General features: G+C 32.4%; 1 protein-coding gene across 1 annotated transcript; it reads right to left on the reverse strand.

The window, feature by feature from the left end:
* Positions 1–15,199: 15,199 nt before the first annotated feature.
* On the reverse strand, positions 15,200–17,728 carry LOC139890433 (uncharacterized). Its single transcript, XM_071873311.1, has 2 exons — positions 17,551–17,728; positions 15,200–17,397 (listed from the first exon to the last, which is right to left on the reverse strand). Exons 1-2 carry the CDS (start codon positions 17,726–17,728, stop codon positions 15,200–15,202), a joined length of 2,376 nt encoding a protein of 791 aa, XP_071729412.1.
* Between the last annotated feature and the right edge of the window lie 919 nt (positions 17,729–18,647).

Genomic DNA, 18,647 nt, shown 5'->3' on the forward strand with positions numbered 1-18,647 from the left:
TTTCATGACATGATAGAAGAATGCATGGAAGTATTCATGGATGACTTTTCAGTCTTCAGTGATACATTTAAATCATGTCTAGTTAATCTGGAACGAATGCTAATTAGATGCGAAAAATCAAATCTAGTACTTAATTGGGAAAAATGCCATTTCATGGTTAAAGAAGGCATCGTTCTTGGACATAAAATTTCAAAAGAAGGAATTGAAGTGGATAGAGCTAAAGTAGATGTAATTGCTAAACTTCCACATCCCACAAATGTTAGAGGAGTTAGGAGTTTTCTAGGGCATGCCGGTTTTTACCGACGTTTCATAAAAGATTTTTCTAAAATTGCCACTCCTATGAATAAACTCCTAGAAAAGGATGCGCCATTCATCTTTTCAGATGAGTGTATAAAATCTTTTAATATTCTTAAAGAAAAACTCACTAATGCACCGATCATGATAACACCAAATTGGAATCTACCATTTGAACTAATGTGCGATGCAAGTGATTTTGCAATGGGAGCCGTTTTAGGACAAAGGATTGAAAAACGATTTCAACCTATATATTATGCTAGTAAGACATTACAAGGAGCACAAACGAACTATACAACTACTGAAAAAGAACTCCTTGCTATTGTCTTTGCTTTTGACAAATTTCGATCATATCTCGTTCTAGCAAAAACGGTGGTCTATACCGACCATTCTGCTCTTAGATACCTATTTTCAAAACAAGATGCTAAACCAAGATTAATCCGTTGGATCTTACTCTTACAAGAGTTTGATATTGAAATCCGAGATAAAAGAGGAGCAGAAAATCTCGCCGCTGATCATCTTTCTCGTCTTGAAAATCCCGAATTAGAAGTTCTAAATGAATCGGCCATACAAGACAACTTTCCTGATGAATATCTATTGAAGATAGATTATAAAGAAATTCCATGGTTTGCAGACTATGCAAACTACTTAGTTTGTGGATTCCTTGAAAAAGGATTATCGTACCAAAGACGAAAGAAATTCTTCAGTGATATAAAACACTATTTCTGGGAAGATCCACATCTGTTTAAAAGTTGTCCCGATGGAATAATACGCCGATGTGTATTTGGAGATGAAGCTAGTAAAATTTTAAACCATTGTCACACAGGACCAACAGGAGGGCATTATGGGCCTCAACTAACAGCAAGAAAAGTTTATGAAGCTGGATTCTATTGGCCTACAATTTACAAAGACGCACACCTTCTTTGCAAATCCTGTGATGCATGTCAAAGGGCCGGAAAAATAAGTCAACGTGATGAAATGCCACAAAATGTCATCCAAGTATGTGAAGTATTTGACATTTGGGGTATTGACTTTATGGGTCCATTTCCAAAATCTCATAATAATCTATATATACTCGTAGCCATTGATTATGTATCTAAATGGGCGGAAGCACAAGCTCTCCCAACTAACGATGCACGAGTTGTAGTCAACTTTTTAAAACGTCTTTTTGCAAGGTTTGGAACACCGAAAGCTTTAATAAGTGATCGGGGTACTCATTTTTGTAATAATCAACTTGAGAAAGTTCTTAAAAGATATGGAGTAACTCATAAAATCTCCACCGCATATCATCCACAAACAAGTGGACAAGTTGAAAATACCAACCGAGCTTTAAAACGTATTCTAGAGAAAACCGTAGGATCAAATCCGAAGGAATGGTCCATTAAATTGGAGGATGCACTCTGGGCTTTTAGAACAGCCTACAAAACTCCAATTGGAACCACACCTTTTAGACTTGTTTATGGAAAAGCATGTCACCTTCCAGTAGAAATTGAACACAAAGCATTTTGGGCTTTGAAGACATGTAATCTTGATTTACATGAAGCCGGACGTCTACGATTAAGTCAACTAAATGAATTAGAAGAATTAAGACATGAAGCATACGAAAATTCGTTAATCTATAAAGAAAGAACGAAGAAATGGCATGATAAAAGAATCAGAAGTTCAAAAGAATTTAAAGAAGGAGACAGAGTTCTTCTTTTCAATTCACGATTCAAGCTATTTCCTGGAAAATTGAAATCAAGATGGTCTGGACCATTCATAGTCAAAAGAGTTTTCCCATACGGAACGATAGAATTGATAAATTCAAATGGGATTGAATTTAAAGTTAATGGTCCCAGAGTTAAACATTACATACATGGTCCGATGGAAGTCGACAACGAAGTTAATCACAATTTCGACACCACAGCTAACTAAATGTGGGGAGAATCAAGTCTTTAAAGGATAATATGTATTTCTGTTAGAATTAGATTGTCTGTTTTCGTGTAGTTCTCGAAAATGGAACACGTATGGTCTTTCCCTAGCAGACCCTAAAGAACTAGTCTTCTCCCCCCATTCTGAATTTTTATTTTTTTAGGTTTTTACAAAATGAAGACTGCCTGTGAACTAAACCATGGTCTAATGCTACACGCTTTGATCACTAAAAGAAATAATGATATACTACCGAGCGAATTAGTATCAGTAATCAGAGAAAGAATGGACGGAGTTAGAAAAGGATCCAGATGCGAAGATAATAAGTTACAATTTGGTAAAGGAAAATCAAAATCCGCAGCGAAAAGAAGAGCACGACACCTAGAACGATGTCACAAATGCGGAAAATGGTCACATGGAGGTAAATGTTCAAATAATCAAACCTATTCAAATACCGAATTTGTTACTTTATGCAGAGACGGACCGTTCATATGTTTAGAAGAAAAGACACTGAATGCTCGAGGTTACGCCTTTGGAGCCATGGAAAACCAATTAAACCGACTATCTTATGAATGGAATAGATCATATAACTAAAAAATCTATTTCACAGGTATGTCTGTACAGTTTTTTATTTTTATTTTTATTTTTTTAACCTTTTGATAATAAACGCTAATTTGTTCGCTAAAAAGTATTAAATTGGTATTAAATAAAATTAGGTTTGGCGACCGAAATTATTGATATCATTCAAAAATTTATTACATCACTGCGAAATTTAACGTTTATTCTTAAGGTATAAATATCTTTAATCAATCAACCCAAAATATTTCAAAAATTCGTCATGAGTTAAATTAGGTCTTGGAACCGAAATTACTTTACCGAAAAGAGGGGCGCATATTTTTGATAATATTTGATTGATTAAAGTGGGATAAAAAGACAAAAAGATTTTTAATTTTATTTTTACCATATTTTTAAAATTAATATTTAAACCTTAAATTAATATTGTAAACTTTATAAAAACAATATATTTAAAATTGTAAATATTTGAAAAATTAATATAAGTTTGATATGAATTTATAAATTTTTAAATTAAGTTTGGTGTGAACTTTTAATTTTTAAAATATGAATTTTTAATTTTATGCATTTCAAATTTTAAGTTTGGTGTGAATTTTTAATTTTTAATTTTGAATTTTATATTTAAGTTGTGTGAATTTAAAAACAAAAATTTACTTTATCTCATTAAGTTAAAAATATGATTTTTAAAATTCGTCGTAAGTTGAAGACTAGGTCTTTGAACCGAAATTGCTTTACCCGAAGGAGGGACGAGAACTTTTATTATCATTATTTTTAATCTTATTGATTTAAAGTATGCCAAAAACATTGAAAAAACCCAAAAATCTTAGCTTTTAAAACAATCGCTACAAAAAGACAAATTTTAAAATTTTGTCGAGGGACGGACTAGGACATCGATCCGAAACGACCTCGTCCTAAATAACAAGGGAAACAAAACTTTAAAATTAATTACTAAATTGTTTTAATAAGTTAAAGATTATAAAAAAAAAAAAAAATAATAAAATACCAAACTCCGCGAGTCGCGGAGTTTGGAGGGTAAATCCCCGCGACTCGCGGAGAGACCGGATTACAGAAAAAAAAATAAGAGCTGCAAACGATCAGTTCACTCACCCACACACAAAACAGAAATATACTGCGAAAAAACACCCCCAAAAAAAAACCCGAAAATCACCCCCAAAAATCCCAATTTTTAACCGTTAATCACCAAATTTTTTGCTAAAATCATGTTAAGAAGGATGCTATCTAAGAATTTCTCAAGAAAAACGGTAAATTTCTACACCTAAACACCATTAATTCGAAATTAGGTGTTCTTGAGCTATTTTTTCCCCAATTTGATTTTGATGCTTTTTAGTGTAATTAGACTTAAATTGTTTATGTATTATGCTTGTATAACCTAGATTGATGCTGTTTAACATGATTAGAAGCCTTAAACTTCAAATTTTGAATAATCTAGGGTTTGTGTTCTTGAGCAATTTGGGGCTTTTTGATATAAACAGGTTATGGCCGATTTTTGTCATGAATTGTTGCTAAATTAAGTAGTGTAACATGTCTAGGTAGTTAAATGATCCAAACTTTGAACCTAAACATGATTTTGAGAATTAAAGTGGACTTTTTCAAGTCCAAAATTCATGAACTTGATTTTTGAAAGATAATGCCATTTGAGACTTGTTTGATTGCTAGTAATGATTATTTTGACATGTTATTTGAGTTGAATGCTTATGAACTTGGCGAAAATTTTCGTATATGCTTATTTGAAAAAGTGTAGATTTGATAAAAATGTGAAAATAAGCTTAAGTTTGATATAAATTGATAATGTCATTGTAATTATTTTGATTGATGATTTTGCTGACACTAATGCATATTTGGATGCACAAAATTTGTGTTTGATGTGTTTTGCAGAATGAAAGGGGTGAATCTTCATCCCAAGCCCGCCATGCTCCTGCTGAGAATTTGGAACAACAGGAGGTAGATAACTACTACAAGCAGGATGTACCTCATCCAGTCATGACCTTTTCCGATATGCATTTGGAAGAGTTGCACCCGAACCTGAGATTTGACAGACTTTGGATAGATTATCCAAAATATCAACGGGGTTTGCATACTCTTCATTCCAAGGTTGTTGAGGTACCGAGGGTCATAGAATGGGGACCCTTAGAAGCTGTAGAATTGGCCGGGCCAATTAGGGAATTACTTGTACAGAGGTATGGTAATTCTTCTTTTAATGACTGGATATGTTTATTCACCATACGCAGACCTGTATATAAAGTATGGTGTGAAGAGTTGTTATGTAGTATAGAGTTGAATGATCGGGTAGCTAGTTTAACCGATCGTTCTTTTATTAGATTTTTGTTAGGCGGTTCGATGCGCCACATGTCTTTACTGGACATGGCTCAGGCTTTACGTATATATACGCCTGAGGAATTAGCGTCTGCCGATTGTAGAGGATTGATACTAAACGGTAGAAAGATAGATGAGAATTTTGATACACACGGTGTGTGGAGTCAAATGACAAGCCATCACCGTTTCAAAGGGGGAAACTACTCTTATTTGGATATAGATAGAGCCGAATTAAGAGTAATACATAGGTTTTTAGCTAATTCGATTACACAAAGGGGTAAGAACAAAGAAAAAGTAAATGAACAAGATTTGTTTTACCATATGTGTATTCGAGACCCACAGAGCGCTGTAAGTATACCATATTGTGTGGGTTATTATTTATCAGCTATGGTTCGGGGGATGCGTCCACATAGCATAATAGGAGGTGGTATTTTTATTACTTTGATTGGTGAATATCTCGGTGTGGATATAAGTCGGGGGGGATTATTACTAGAAGAGCCGGAACCCCGCGACACTATAGGTTTAAATGTATACCATGGTGCGAAAGTTTTGGAGCGGCGAAATAACGCCGCAGTACGATACCATGGTAGACATCCACAGGTGGAGAGAAACTAGGAACAAGGTAATGTAGGAGGGGGGAATGAGATGCAAGAAATGCATAGGTTTATAGCTTCTCAGGAATACGAAAATGCTAGACAGAGAGCATTTGAAGATTGGCAAGTTCATCAGAACCAGATCATAGCGCATTGCCAACATATAGGTAGAAACTATATTCCTACACCGAAACCCGTCTTCCCTCCTTGGTCGATAGAGATGCAGCCACCATATCCTACGTATGATCCTGCCGAAGCATTCTATAGCACGTATGGTTATGCCTGGAACCCCTATTGGTACCAATATCATCCTTAGTATACTTATTTTTTTTATTTTGTAATTTGTAATTATTGATACATTTAATATTTTTGTTAATATTGTAATCATTTTTATAATAATCTAACTTTTATTCTTAGATTTTAATAATTTTTGAACGTGGGGTAATATACCAAACTTCAAAAATATGTATATATGTTTGCAGTTTATCTTATGTACACAACAGGGTAAAACAACGCATTTTCAAAGACTGGCATTAAGTTCAGCAAAAGCAAGTAATTTTGACGACAAGATGCAAAATATATGTGAAATAACAACAAGACGGAATGAACAAATGATGTGCACCATTTATCATTCAGCAAACAAACGCCAATATATTTGGAAACTTTGGTAAAAATTTAATCATTTTCACACAAATCACCCTCAATAATTTAAATTGTTACTGATTTCTTGCAAATGAGGGCATTGCAAGATCTTAAGTGTGGGAAGGGGTTAAATTCTTTCGGATTTTAAAATTTTTATATTAAACACTTGGTTACCATTAAAAATACTAGTAAAGCAGTAGTTGTATTAGAATCTAGTGCTCTCTGATAAAAAAGAACAGCCCTAGTCTTATATACTGACTACCCAATTCTAGTAAAAATTTTCAAAATTTTCAATTAAATGAATTCAAAATCATGTTTATACATATTTATGAACGATAAAACTAGGTTTTAACACCGAAATTATTGTTACCTCGGAAAGGACATAAATTGAGAAACAAACTAAAATGTTAAAATTCATTTAAAATGGAATAGAGGACGATAAAAAGGAAAATAAAAGCCAAGTGTGGGAAAATTTACCAAGTTATCTTAACATATGTCACATATATCTGTAACAAATAACTGAAAATACTTTTGCTTTGGACTAAACTAAACTGTTTTACCCGATGAAAGAAAAGAAAAGATGGATCTACATGATGAATCAATTTCATCATTAAAAGGAAGTAAAGTCTTCCGAAAAAGACACGCGCTTCTTGATTTAGGTCATGAAGTTATCGTCCAGACCAGCTGTAGGTTGACGAAAAATCTAGAAAAGTCATCACTAAAATCAGCAGGAAATCCACGGACCTCAGCATTAAACAGGGTCGCCAAGTGGTCAGATTTATCCTAACCATGAGAAGGATTTATCTCGTACAATGGGGGGCACCATGCAAATTAGCTGGATAAGACTAATGAATCAGATCCCCAGAAAGGATAATCTCCTTAAAGATTTAAAATCAGCTTTTAAGACTGATATTACTCAATCCTAGAGATTGACCTTAAAGATTGAGAATTCAAACTCATGGAATTCAATGATATCTAAACTCGAGCTTAAACGAGAAAATATTTTGATCAAAATTATAAACCGATTTGTTTTCTGAAAACCCTATTTTCAATGCGTTCATTACCATTGAATGTAAAATCCTAGGAATTCACCTGGAATTCATTAGGTCACCTGAACTAAATCGGGTGTCAACCGTAAGAACAGTGGTTGCATAGTGGTCAAAGACAGGACCTTGTGCCAGACCGAAAAAAAATTATTAGGGTGAGCTTTACTATTGCTCCTACCAAGGATAGTAATTGCGTCCGACACGTTATAGACCATAATCAAAAGCATGTCACGGGACATTGCCTTAAACAGTTGCTTGTTCAACGCTTTCCTTCACAACCGGACGGTAGTTTGCCGAAAGGTAATATACGGGACAAGTAAACTGGACGTGTTGCTTTCCAAATACAAGGTTAGCAAGTGGGTGACACAAAACCGCAAGTTTGAGCTAAAATTTTCAAATCTGAAACCCACCAAACCCACAAAAATATTTTGCAAACACCGGTAAAGGGTTATTCCGGAAAACTTATCGAGGGTAAAAACTAGATCAAATATTTTCATAAAGATCCAATTTCCTTAATGGATCTAAATTTTTATAGTCATGTGGGACTGTAAACCATATCGTTACTACCATTGTTTATACCGCCGTATAGAAATCACTGATGTACAAAGTGTGAAGAATAAAGAAGTGATTCTAGTATTTCAAGACAATATTGCTTGAGGACAAGCAACGCTCAAGTGTGGGAATATTTGATAATGCTAAAAACGAACATATATTTCATAGCATTATTCCTCAAGAAAGACAAGCTTTTAGTTGCAATTGTTCTATTTACAAGTGATATTCGTTTAAATAATAAAAGGTGAAGACAAAAGACAGATTCGACGAATTGAAGACGCAAACGACCAAAAAGCTCAAAAGTACAAAAGACAATCAAAAAGGTTCCAATTATTGATAAGAAACGTCTCGAAATTACAAAAGTACAAGATTCAAAACGCAAAGTACAAGATATTAAATTGTACGCAAGGACGTTCGAAAATCCGGAACCGGGACCAGAGTCAACTCTTAACGCTCGACGCAACGGACTAAAAATTACAAGTTAACTATGTATATAAATATAATATAATATATAATTAATTATATTAATTATATATATATATTATATTTATATATAATAAAACCGTCGGCAGAGAAACTCCAAGGGTGTGAGCTGTAAATACATCCTCCGCGACTCGCGGAGTTTGAAGGGTTTTTGCCGCGAGTCGCGGAGCCCCAAAATTCTACTCTGGCTATAAAGCAAACCGAATTCTGATCAAATTTCATAATCTTTTTCTCTCTTCTCTATCTATATCGTATATATTTATATTTATATTTTAATTTTAATTTTAATTTTAATTTTAATTATAATTCTAATAATAAGGGTATGTTAGCGAATGTTGTAAGGGTGTAAGTCGAAATTCTGTCCGTGTAACGCTACGCTATTTTTAATCATTGTAAGTTATGTTCAACCTTTTTATATTAATGTCTCGTAGCTAAGTTATTATTATGCTTATTTAAAACGAAGTAATCATGATGTTGGGCTAATTACTAAAATTGGGTAATTGGGCTTTGTACCATAATTGGGGTTTGGACAAAAGAACGACACTTGTGGAAATTAGACTATGGGCTATTAATGGGCTTTATATTTGTTTAACTAAATGAAAGTTTGTTAATGTTAATATAAAGATTTACAATTGGGCGTCCCTATAAATTACCATATACACTCGATCGGACACGATGGGCGGGGTATTTATATGTACGAATAATCGTTCATTTAACCGGACACGGGAATGGATTAATAGCCACTAGAATAATTAAAACAGGGGTGAAATTACATTCAAGGGTAATTGGTGTAATTGTTAACAAAGTAGTAAAACCTTGGTTTACACGCAGTCGATAACCTGGTGTATTCATTAAACAAAGTATTAAAACCTTGTTACAATTCGAATCCCCAATTAGTTGAAATATTTATCTTCGGGTATAATAATAATTTGACAAGGACACTTGCAATTTATATTTATGACTGATGGACTGTTATGGACAAAAACCAGACGGACATATTAAATAATCCAGGACAAAGGACAATTAACCCATGGGCATAAAACTAAAATCAACACGTCAAACATCATGATTACGGAAGTTTAAATAAGCATAATTCTTTTATTTCATATTTAATTTCCTTTATTTTATATTTAATTGCACTTCTAATTATCGCACTTTTATTTATTCGCACTTTTAATTATCGTACTTTTTAATTATCGCAAGTTTATTTTATCGCACTTTTATTATTCGCAATTTCATTATCGTTATTTACTTTACGCTTTAATTTAAGTCTTGTATTTATTTTATATTTTACATTAGGTTTTAACTGCGACTAAAGTTTTAAAATCGACAAACCGGTCATTAAACGGTAAAAACCCCCCTTTATAATAATAATATTACTTATATATATATTTGTATTTTTATAAAAGTAAACTAATATAGCGTTGAGCTTTGTTTAAAGATTTCCCTGTGGAACGAACCGGACTTACTAAAAACTACACTACTGTACGATTAGGTACACTGCCTATAAGTGTTGTAGCAAGGTTTAAGTATATCCATTCTATAAATAAATAAATATCTTGTGTAAAATTGTATCGTATTTAATATTATTTTCTAGTAAAATAATAACTATTTTATATACACCTCGCATAACATCACTACTATTACTACTATATAATATTTATACACTATTACTATTACTAACACTTATAATATACTACTTATATTATAATACTTATGTTACAATAGTTATCCACGATAACGTGAAGTCACTTGAACGTCAACACTACTTAAGGTCTAGGGTGATCCTTGGTACCACTTAAGGGACGCTTGTGGATTACGAATGCCAAACTTAGATTTTGGTCAAGAAATCTTGGGCCAACCGGTAACAATAGATCATCTTGGTGACTCGGCGATAGCATAGATGTTCGGGTACGATCCACAATATCAACCCGACTATAGTAATCATACACTTAATTATTTTTCACACTTAATAGGTGGTAGACTTATTAAGGACAACTCACTAGTGTTCAACACTAACTTACTAAAAATGGAAACTTTCTAAAAGTGGAAACTTACTAGGAATGGAAACTTAGTAAAACAAAACTTACTAAAAATACTTAAAACACTTTCATACCTAAACTTAAACTTGGGCAAAACACGTAACTACTCTTAAATGTCATTAGGTTGACTTTCTGCTCACGTTCATCCAACTTTTCTATTACGAGGAATAACTCTTTCATCTACTTACTAAGGTGAACTTCATAGCCCCACTTTACTTTGTGCACAACTTATTTAACTTACTAGGGGTGAGACACATGCTACTTTTACTTTTTACAATTTAGACACAAGTACCAACTGTTAACCTATGCTATACCCGGCTATGTCCGACTAAGTCCCTACAATGATATTTTTAATTGTTGGTTAAACGCATTCTTAATTATTAGGGGTAGGCCTATCGGGAGTAACGTCACCGATACATTTGACCAAGTCATTGTATTAGTTAATAATGAAATTAAACCAACAAGTATAGACACAACTTGTCTTTGGGGCAAACTTTGAACGTTTAGTCTAAATATCACGAATTGGCATAACTTTTTGATCCCTGCGAGATCAACTTTTAAGATCTTTGTGATCTTCTTTGACAACAAAAGATCTGTCTGATCTACTTTATAAACAAATCTTGTGTTCTAAAAACAACGATAACTCTTTTGTTAAACCTATGATTTCACTCAACCTTTTTGATTGACACTTTAGCATGTTTGTCTCAGGTGCTGATTGATCAAGCTTACTTACTTACTGCTTATGTGATGCTACTTGGACTTAGGATAAAGAGATATCGCATTTATTATTCTTGCATTTGAAACAATTACTTTATTGTAATTTCCATTATCGTAACGACATTCATTTTCCGCTGCGTACTCAATAAAGTTTGTTTTATCATTTAGTATTGTTCTCGTATATTATAATATGTTGGTTTATTTGATATTAGTAACGTTTTCTTCCAGACCCTAATAAACTAATATTATTATTATTATTATTATTATTATTATTATTATTATTATTATTATTATTATTATTATTATTATTATTATTATTATTATTATTATTATTATTATTATTATTATATTATAAATTATTATTATTCTTTGTATTAATTATTAATATGGTTATTATTATGATTGTTATTATTATTATTGTTATTAATAGTATTATACTTATTACCATATAATCATTATCATTATTATTATTATAAGTATTAACAATATTATTATTAGTAACCTTATCATTTTAGAGTTAGTAGTATCATTATGATTATGATTATGATTATTATTATTATTATTATTATTATTATTATTATTATTATTATGATAGTACTAAAAATATATTATTATTATCATTAACATTAGGATTGTTATCCTTTTATAAATATTAGTTTTATCAATATAATTATAATTATAATTATTAATAACATATTTATCATTATTATTGTTAAAAGTATCATCATTAATATTTACTATTATTATTATGATTATCATTATCTATACTGTTATTATTTAAAATTTACTATCATTACTATCAATTTTTACTAAAGCTATCAATAAAAATATTACTTAACAATAATACTTATACTGATAATAATATTAGTAATAACAATAATAATAATAATAATAATAATAATAATAATAATAATAATAATAATAATAATAATAATAATAATAATAATAATAATAATAATAATAATAATAATAATAATAATAATAATAATAATAATAATAATAATAATAATAATAATAATAGTTATAATTGCAACTAAGGTTATGATAACAATAATGATATTTGATATCTAATACTTATATTAGTAATAATAATAATAGTAATAACTAATATTCATAATACTACTTGTACTTGAGTCAACAATAAGCGTTGATTTATTGGCGACTTAACTGACTCTTAGAGCCTAAATTAAATTTCATGCAGCATTTAAAACTCATGAAAATTTGATATTACCATTTTAATGGCGTCTCAATTTTATTTTTATTTTTTTAAAAAAAATTCTACTTATTGGCCGGAGGTCCACGAGGAAGCAATCTCTCTATCCGTCGAATAGAGAGACGGATGACTTTCTATACTTTTAAGAGTGTTTTCACTCTGAGTGGAGAAATGAATTATCTTTATTTTTGAATAGAGGAAAGATTGTCTACATCTCACCTCCTCCATACACTACTTATGTGACATTTGCTATTGGATTTTGTTGTTGTTGTGTATTTATTACGTATGATATGATTTTTTTTATATTCATATGTCATGGTAAAACTTGTGATTTAAAGAAAAGGGTTAAAGTTATAAATAGGCTATATACTTTCATTTTTGTTCCAATGTAGGCTATATACACAGAAAAATACCAATGTAGGTTATATACTTTCAAAAAGTGTACTCATGTCAACAAAAATAACTTGCTACCGGCTAAACCGGTTAAAATGATTATGTGGATTTTTTTCTTTTAAATATGACATGGAAAAAAACCTGCAACTTGTTCTTCCATAAATAGGCTATATACTTTCATTTTTGTTCCAATGTAGGCTATATACTTCAAAAAATACCAGTGTAGGCTATATACTTTCAAAAAGTGTACTCATGTCAACAAAACACAATTTTGGTGTTCTTCATGAAAACCGCTCATGTTCTTCATCGAATTGTGAAATCGTTGTGGATTTTGAATCTTAATACTTCACAAAAGATGTTAGTCGAGTCTATTGGCATCATTTTCGAGTAATTTGAAGCTCCGATTAGATGATGATGATGATGATGTTGATACGATGATGATGATGATGATGATTATGATGATGTTGATACAATGAAGATGATGATGTTAGCAGGTTTTTAAGTTTTGTTGATATACATCGATACACCTTTTAAGAGTATATAGCCTACGTTGATATTTTTCTGAGTATATAGCCTAAATTGGAACAAAAATGAAAGTATATAGCATATTTATGGCTTTAACCTTAAGGAAAAGTGGCCATATATGAAGCGATAGAGCGTCTCGAACGTATCGTGTATTCGTATGAATACAATTAATCCTTTGTACTATTAGGTTGGTCCCAATGGTGGTTTCTTGACTCCCGCCCACCCCATCGCCCGTAAAGTTTCATACGGTGCCATTTGGTATCGCTTAATCATGCATGGATCAATTGTTTTCTATTTGGTTTTTCTCTTCCAAATCACATTGTCATTGGTCAATTGTTTTCAAACTTTTTTTAAAACTTTCTCTTTGATATCTATTTGTTTAAAAATTTTATTCCATTTCATTTAACAGTTGTACTAAAACTTTATATTTGTAATGTAATTCTTAGTTACTGAAAAAATGTGTAATGCAAATGATTTCTCACCGTAACGAATGAGTCACGTGTTACTGAAACAATATTTAAGTTATCAAGGAAAATCTTTTTTCGCAGCAACGAACACACATTTCTAAACTCGTCGTTTGACAATCAAGACTTCTCAGCTCCTAAAATCAAATACACATTTAGAGGTCAAATTCACTTGTACCCTTTATATACTCCGTATATAGTATCGACATCGTGTTGTTTAACGAAAGGTGTGTGACATCATTGCTGGTGGTTCTGTTTCACGTGACCCTCTTCTAATAACAACACTCGCTATGATCAACGTTAACTCAAGTCGGGGTTAAGTGTACTTTCGCCATTACTCTTATATACTATTAGAACCCCCAATTTATGCCGTTTCAGTTATAAAGGTGTGTCGTTTTTGACATCATTTCACACCTTAATTTTTTAATTAGGAAACAAATAAGGTTTTAGGGTATTATATGCGTCCTCCTTTTCATGTATATATCAAAATGAAGTTTGTTGAATATTTAGTAAACTGAATGTGCAGGCTGACTTGTTGGGCAACCCAGTGGTGAGACCCGCAGACATAGAGTCAACAACACTCGGTGCAGCGTATGCACTCGGTTTAGGTGTAATAGTTTGGACGGAAGAAGAGATATTTGCAAATGGGGAGAGAATGAAGAAACTACATTTAATCCCGCTTTGAACGATGAATTAAGGATAAAGAAAGTGGCATCCTGGTTTGGTGCAAAGCAGTGGAAAGAACTTTTTATTTGGCTGATTTGGCTCTCTCAATAGATCGGATATTTGGTTGGTTCCATAGTATTTTCCCTTAGAATTTATTTTTTATATAAGAAACTCTATGTTCAATCTGTCTTTGTTTGTGTTACGTATGTGTCTTTCTATGTGTTATAGCGTTTGTTATTATTTGTTCAAACAATGATCATGTTTCTAATTGTCTGATCATCATTTAAATAAAACAAATGAAACTCATTTGCCAATCTTCAATACTTAAACATTCCTTAACCGTACAAGCGGAATTCAGACCCACCACCATCACTACTTCACCGGTCATATTCACATTTTATGCATATCAAACTCATATGTTAAATGTGCAAATTTAAAAGAAGTTTTAATTTTCTTTTCACACTTTCAATTTCAAGATGCATTCCCTTTTCTTGTGCAATTCAAATCTTCAAACTAAACACATGTTTACATCTGAACATACTTGAAGTTCAATGAGATTTTATACGTAAAGTGAGCAAGTAGGTATCTAAAATCTTTTAACCATGCATTTATATAATGAGAGGCTATCCATAGTAGCAACAAAATGTCATACAACTCGAGATAACCAAATAGTAGTCACTATTACATCTTATCGAGTGGTAACAAATTACCCACCATTATTACAAACAGATAAAAACATGTATCAAAACATGCACTAAAGGAAACAGTCAGAAAGGAAGTAATAACATGTATACAAACATTCTTCAACTAAAACAAACCACCTTCTACTCCAATTCGGATTTACGTAAAGGATCCCAAAAAATCCCATCAAGAACACAAACCATGTGGAGACCAAACTAGCACGAAAGAAAACCATATCCACATCATACCATTTTTCTTCTTCATTTTCTTCTGGTGCTATCATTAACGTCAAATTTGTTTTTTCAGGTGCACAACTCTTCGCTAATGGAGGTCCACAAAGAAACGGATTGCCCTCGTAACTATCAGCAGTAAACGTCGCAAACTGATTCTCTTGCGGGATGCTACCAGCTAGATTGTTGTTAGCAACAATGAAAGTAGACAGAGAATACAACCCAATTAGTACCGATGGAATTTTACCACTCAAATGGTTTGATGAAATATCCAAGCTTTCTATATCTGCTAGATTTGAGAAAGAACTTGGTATGCGTCCCGTGAGTTGATTATGAGACAAGTTAACCGCACGAATCTGAACCAACATTCCAAGTTCTTTTGGGATTTCGCCAGTTAGATTGTTGCAAGATAAATCCAACCCCGACATGTAATCAAGGATTCCACCTTTGTAGGTATCAGACCTGCTTTTTGTAAGGAACTCGACTTCATCTCGTTTTACATAGAATTCATCATATCTATCTAAGTCGAAGTTCCTCAGAACACTTCCATAGTGATAAAATAAATGCTCTATCATATAATCAATTTTTTGAGTTTTTAAAAAGACAACTTGGCTACTTTGAGTAATATTTTGCAAGCAATCGGGTATTGAACCAAAAAGGAAGTTTGTAGATAAATCTAACAACCTCAAATAACTTAGCTGGCACAAGTGCGTAGGAATAATACCAGCAAAGTTATTATTCCTCAACAAGAGGATTCTTAAACTTGAGAGTTCACCTAAGAAGTATGGAATCTTACTTAACAACTTGTTATTGCTCATGTCCAAAGTCAAAAGATTTGTCAGATTAAGAAAGGATTTGGGTATTGATCCAGTGAATCTGTTTGAACCCAAATGAAGATGCTTCATATTACTACCAGACATACCAAAGCAGGATGGAACGGACCCCGAGAAGTTATTTTGTGAGATATCAAGATACGAGAATACAGCCATCCCACATGGGAATTGACCTTCGAACATGTTGTCTCGTATCACAAGTGAATTTAAGTTTGTCAGGTTGGTCATCCATTTTGGAATCGCACCTGAAAATAAGTTGCCACTTATATCCAACATGAATAAAGAAAGACCTTCAGTTCTGATCTCATTTGTGAGCACCCCTGTAAAATGGTTATTGTCTAACAACAAAATTCCTAGCTGACTTGCGTTGAATTTTCTTGAAAGTATTTCACCGTACAAACTGTTATTAGATAACTGTAAACCCATTAACTGTCGACAGTTAGAAAGCAATCTCTCCGGCACTTCTCCTGATAAATTGTTGTTGGATAAATCCAACATCTCTATTTTACTCAAAGCGGCCATTGACCAAGGGAGAGGGCCGCTCAAAGAATTTTGAGACAAGTTCAAGTAAGTTATATACGGAAAAATATTTCCTATATCAAGAGGTATAGTACCTGTCATTTGATTATCTGACGTATCCAACCACCATGTATTAGCGTTCCTATACAACGGCACACCAATAGTACCAGCAACTGAGTTATTCCTTAAACTAATAACTTCCAGATCTGAGTTGTTATTAATAAACCAAATCGGAAATTGCATCTCCAGTGAGTTGTGAGACAGGTCTAGTACGTGTAACTTATGCTGGTGAAGTAAAAAACTGGGAAAAACCCTTCCTTTAAGCCGGTTTATATTGCAATTAGATAGCACAAGAACTTTCAACTGAAACATCGGAACCCAACCTATAGGCTCTTCTGTTTCAACCTCAAATCTGTCGTCGTTACTTATGAATGCAACAACCTCTAGCTTTGTAAGATTGGAGAAAGAGCTAAATGACAATGAGCCCTCAAATTTATTATGACTAAAGTCAACATACTCAAGAGATGTGAGATTAGCAAAAAGTGATGGCGAAAGTGTTCCCGTTAATCGATTTGAAGAAATATCAAAAAGTTTAAGAGATGTTAGACTGTTGAAACACTGTGAAAGGTTTCCATCAAACTTGTTTCCGCTAAGATCCAACTCCTGGAGGTTCTTCAACCTGCACAACCCTGCAGTCAAATGGAATAATTAATAGAGTCAGCCTTTAGAGTATTAAATTTATCATCTAAAAAAATGCTACAAAAGAAGTGCTTTGATGAAACCGCATCACGCAGACTAATCAATTATGCAAATACATTAAGAGTATGCTTTAGATAACTTACCATCATCTGGTAGTGAGCCGTTGAGATGATTGTAAGCAAACGAGACATCCTCAAGCGAAGATAATGTATGTATTGAAGATGGGATGCTCCCAACTAAATAATTATCACTCATATCTATGACCTCCAGATGGTGTAAAGATGCCAAAGTATTAGTTAACAGTAATTGAACTATGAACATCGTACTCTCAATTAAATAATAAATAAGAATTATTAGTTAATAGTAATTGAACTATGAACATCATACTCTCAATTAAACAATAAATAAGAATTATTAGTGCAGAAATTGAGAGAACATTATAATAGAATAGAAGACAAATAATATTAATCGTGAAAAGTACGTCTATCAAATGAACCATACGTCCCTATTTATACAGATAAAAACCAAATCTGGAGATTTGGTTTCCAAAACTACTTAGCTATAAATATGGAAAAGATAAACTAAAAACAAACCAAATTTGCTAATAACTAGGAAGTAAATTCTGGAGATAAAATCAAATCTTCAAAACAAATCTTCTTAAATAACAAGCATATCTCCAGAATATTCTATGGCTTTTGCTTCAAGAAATCTTCAAACGTTTACTCCAGCAATTCCAGAGTCTGCAACTTCAGACTCTAAACCTTCAGACTCTAAAATCTGCAAAATACTTTTGACTCATCAGATTATTATTTCTATTTTTTCCAACAATCTCCCCCTATCTGATGATGTCAAAACAACCTGTACTCCTAAACAAACATCTTTGCATACTCCATTTCAAACTGATCAACCTTAATCAACATTATTTGATTTTCATTTGTCTTAAACATCAAAACATCCAAATACTCAACATACTTATCATCAACAAACTCTAAATGTTCAGGAACAGCATACCTTTCAACATGTCCCTAAGCTCTTCTCTCCTTCATAAACATTCCACAAAATACCTCATAATCCTTAAAACTTATAAACCCTTCTTCAAATACCAAATGTACCAGCATATAAACTCTCTTCAACACTTCTTGCACAATAACTTGATCATCTGTATACTCCTGGATACACACAGCTATGCCTTTCCACTCACAAAAACCCAATCGAACAATTTGATTCAATTTAACTCTTA

Source organism: Rutidosis leptorrhynchoides, chromosome 2 (genome assembly GCF_046630445.1).
Source record: "Rutidosis leptorrhynchoides isolate AG116_Rl617_1_P2 chromosome 2, CSIRO_AGI_Rlap_v1, whole genome shotgun sequence".
NCBI classification, from domain to species: domain Eukaryota; kingdom Viridiplantae; phylum Streptophyta; class Magnoliopsida; order Asterales; family Asteraceae; genus Rutidosis; species Rutidosis leptorrhynchoides.

What these genes read in the sequence shown, in the direction of transcription:
- LOC139890433 (XM_071873311.1), bottom strand. Translation starts at nt 17,728, where the DNA reads ATGTTCATAGTTCAATTACTGTTAACTAATACTTTGGCATCTTTACAC. An exon ending in CGGCTCACTACCAGATGATG is followed by an intron (nt 17,398 to 17,550) that starts GTAAGTTATCTA and finishes ATTTGACTGCAG; the next exon opens with GGTTGTGCAGGTTGAAGAAC.